This window comes from Cololabis saira, unplaced genomic scaffold (genome assembly GCF_033807715.1).
Source record: "Cololabis saira isolate AMF1-May2022 unplaced genomic scaffold, fColSai1.1 scf566, whole genome shotgun sequence".
Lineage (NCBI taxonomy): Eukaryota > Metazoa > Chordata > Actinopteri > Beloniformes > Belonidae > Cololabis > Cololabis saira.
Window position 1 is genome coordinate 1 of NW_026906730.1, and position 3,435 is coordinate 3,435.

The 3,435-nt window shown below is 36.1% G+C and overlaps 1 protein-coding gene across 1 annotated transcript; it reads right to left on the bottom strand.

Moving 5' to 3' along the window:
• Positions 1 to 884: 884 nt before the first annotated feature.
• LOC133440327 (aminopeptidase N-like) lies at positions 885 to 3,429 on the bottom strand (the record flags this gene model as incomplete). The annotated part of the gene is made up of 3 exons (XM_061717572.1): positions 3,404 to 3,429; positions 3,214 to 3,324; positions 885 to 1,052 (listed from the first exon to the last, which is right to left on the bottom strand). Coding segments are annotated over exons 2-3 (254 nt in total), but the record flags the coding sequence as incomplete, so codon positions are not given.
• Positions 3,430 to 3,435: the final 6 nt, after the last annotated feature.

A 3,435-nucleotide genomic window follows, 5' to 3' on the forward strand; every position in this document is an offset into this window, starting at 1 on the left:
AAATGTTGAGAAAAAAGTTGAAATGTCAAGATTAAAAAGAAAAGGAAAACAGAAAAAAAGATAAAAAAGGAAAAAAAAAAGAAAAAAAGAAGAAAAAAATGTCAAACATTTTTGAAACATTTTAGAAATTTAATTAAAAGCAAAATCTTTCTTATTACATCCGAGAGTGTTTCTTTGTGATTTAGAGATTTTTCCGGTACAATTAAGTGTATTTATTTTTAAAAATTGGCGCGGATATTTACCCCAGTGTGCCGAAAAAGTCAGCACTTCTTTTTTAACTGTTTTACTTTGTCACTATCCTCGTATTCAAAACTGAAATTCTCTGAATAAATATCTTCTATCATCTTTTTTAGCAGTGATATTTTTCCTGCGAAAATATATAATAGTAGTCAGTTAATAAAAATAAACGACCGTCTACAAAGAAATAAAATCGGCAAATGCATTCTAGAAAACTAAAAAAATGTGGAAGAAATGCTCTATTTGTGGAATAACAATGGATTTGTAGAAGAAATATATTATCAAATATGCTGCGATTCATGGCAATTATTTATGCCTTCCTTTTTAGTAAATTAACATTTTGTTTTTTTGCGTTGGAAACGCACCCCGAAAATAAACCCGAAAAAACCCGAAAAAAACCTGAAACACACCGGAAAATAAACCTGAAAAAACCCAAAAATAAACCCGAAAAAACCCGAAACACACCCGAAAATAAACCCGAAAAAATCCGAAACACACCCGAAAATAAACCCGAGAAAACCGGAAAAAAACCCAAAAATCTCTCGGGCCGCACATTTGACACCCCTGGTTTAGAAAGACATTTAAATCCTGAAAACATCATGAATCTCTTCACATTTACGTGCCGTGTGGTGAAGTGTTGCACGCACCGGTTTAGGAGCCAGGGGGCTTTGGTGCAGGCCATGGCCGCCCGGAGCCGGGACGCTTCTGACGCCAGCGTGGCGTTCCTGTACATCTCCCAGGCGAAGTCCCACTCCGCCACGCCGCCGAAGGCGATGGCGCTGCAGTAAACGGTGCTTTTCAGGTTGGGATGGATCCTGGTGGGCGTGAAGAGTGCAGGGATTACTGGACGACAGAAACGGAGGCAGAGCCCCGACACCAGACCACAGTCTGCAGATGTTTCCACCAAGCTGCAGCTAAACTGGAAACTGGACTGGAGCTAAACACAATAACATGCTGCCAGACTGTATTCAAAATATGTTCAATTTAAGACAAAGCCATTCCAACCTCAGAGAGATACAGGAAATCAACAATCAGAACTAGGGGTGGGTATTGCCAAGGACCTCACGATACAATACACATCACGATACCTGAGTCACGATACGATACGATATTGCGTTATCCAAATTTTGCGATATATTGCGATATATAAAGTTTTGCTGAAAACTGTAAAAAGCTTTATGGATCTTAAAATCCGAGTTGCACGTTCATCAGATTATAGTGACAATTCATGGGACAAACTGAGTCAAAACAATGTTTTATTATAACTATACAAGCTAAAGTTACAACTTATTTGTATATGTTTTTCATATTATTTACATCATATGAAATTAACATTAAATTTAGTATGAGGTTGCTTTAATTATGTGGCAAATGATAATAAACACAAGAAAGATGGAACTAAAACCAAGGACAGGCACAGTGATCAGTCAGTATAGATATACATCCATAAATAAATAAACCTCTGTCCATTATTTTTAATTTTTTAAGGACAGGCAATTGTGTTATATAAAAAATAAATTATAAAATGAAATAAAACGTGAAATAAAACCTGAGTTGGTTGGTAGAGAGTGGCAATGCCCAGGGCTGTTAGGTAGGAGCACTGGGGGATATAATGGGAAAAAATCTGGGATAAAAAAAAAAAAAATCGATATTCAAATTTTGAATATTGATATTGAATCAGCTGGAAAAGTATCGCGATATATTGCCATATCGATATTTTTGCCCACCCCTAATCAGAACCAACACCAAACTGAGATGCTACAGCGGCAGCGGTGGATGTTTGGAATAAATTAGAATAAATTAGATAGGGATTTGAAATTATGTAGAACCTTAACCTTATTTAAAAAAACATTGAAAAGAATGATGATTTCTTTATATCAAATCAATGAGTGGTGATGCTTGCTATGTTGAGTTGGGTATTTATTTAATTAGTGATTTGATTTGATGTTTTAAGGATGAAGGAAACATGTAGACTGCACCTTTATTTTTAATTTTTTTTTTATTTCTTGAGGAATTTTTGTTATTCCCATGGAGGCAATTTGTTTTACTGTCAGTCTCTTCTCTTACTTCTTGCTTTCATTTCATTACTTTAATTTATCTTTTTGAGGGTAGGCAAATAATAAGCTTTGCTTCAGCTACACCTTTTTCGGTCTAGACCAGGGATAAGCAACCCACGGCTCTAGAGCCACATGCGGCTCTTTAGCGCCGCCTTAGTGGCTCCTGGAGCTTTTAAAAAAATGTTTGACCTTTTTTTTCCTTTTTTTCTTCTTTTTTTCTCTTTTCTCTTTATTTCTCTTTATTTTCTCCTTTTTTTTCCTCTTTTTCTTCCTTTTTCCTTTCCTTTTTAATTTCAACATTTCAACTTTTTCTCGAAATTTTGACTTTTCTCAAAATTCTGACTTTTTTCTCAACATTTTGCCTTTTTTCTCTAAATTTCGAGTTTTTTCAACATTTCGCCTTTTTTCTCAAAATTCAGACTTTTTTCTCAACATTTCGACTTTTTTCTCTAAATTCGGACTTTTTTCTCAACATTTCGACTTTTTCTCACAAAAGTTTGACTATTTCCTCGACATTTCGCCTTTTTGCTCTAAATTTCGACTTTTTTCTCGACATTTCGCCTTTTTCTTGAAGTGCATAATGAAAAAAAAATATTCCCCCAGTTATAACTAATATAGAAACATGCAGCATGTGTTGTCTTCATTCTAAGGCTGATACAAGACTTTTCATTTTTTGCGGCTCCAGACATATTTGTTTTTTGTGTTTTTGGTCCAATATGGATCTAAAACATTTTGGGTTGCCGAGCCCTGATCTAGATGGTATTTGTATATTGGAAATTTTTGTAATGTTTTCTTTGAACAGTGTATTAGTTTTCTTGTTGTCATTTTTATTCTTTTTTTTTGAGTGATGTCATGACCGAAAGTAAATAAATAAACTAAACTAAGAAACTAACGTCAACGGGTCTGGGTCTGAACTCACGGGTTGTGAGCCGGACTCTGCATCCAGAGTCTGAACCAGGTCCTGGTCAGGTCCCTGCAGTCCTCCACCCCCATCCTGCAGGCCATGCCGATGGCATTTATCTGGTTATACCTGAGGAGGAACCAAGGTTTGAGACGGCAGAGGAAACACATGTTCAGCTGCTTTGGTCGTAGACGTAAGTAAGTCTCACTGGTCGTTGTGTCCCGCTGGTACTTTGGTCCA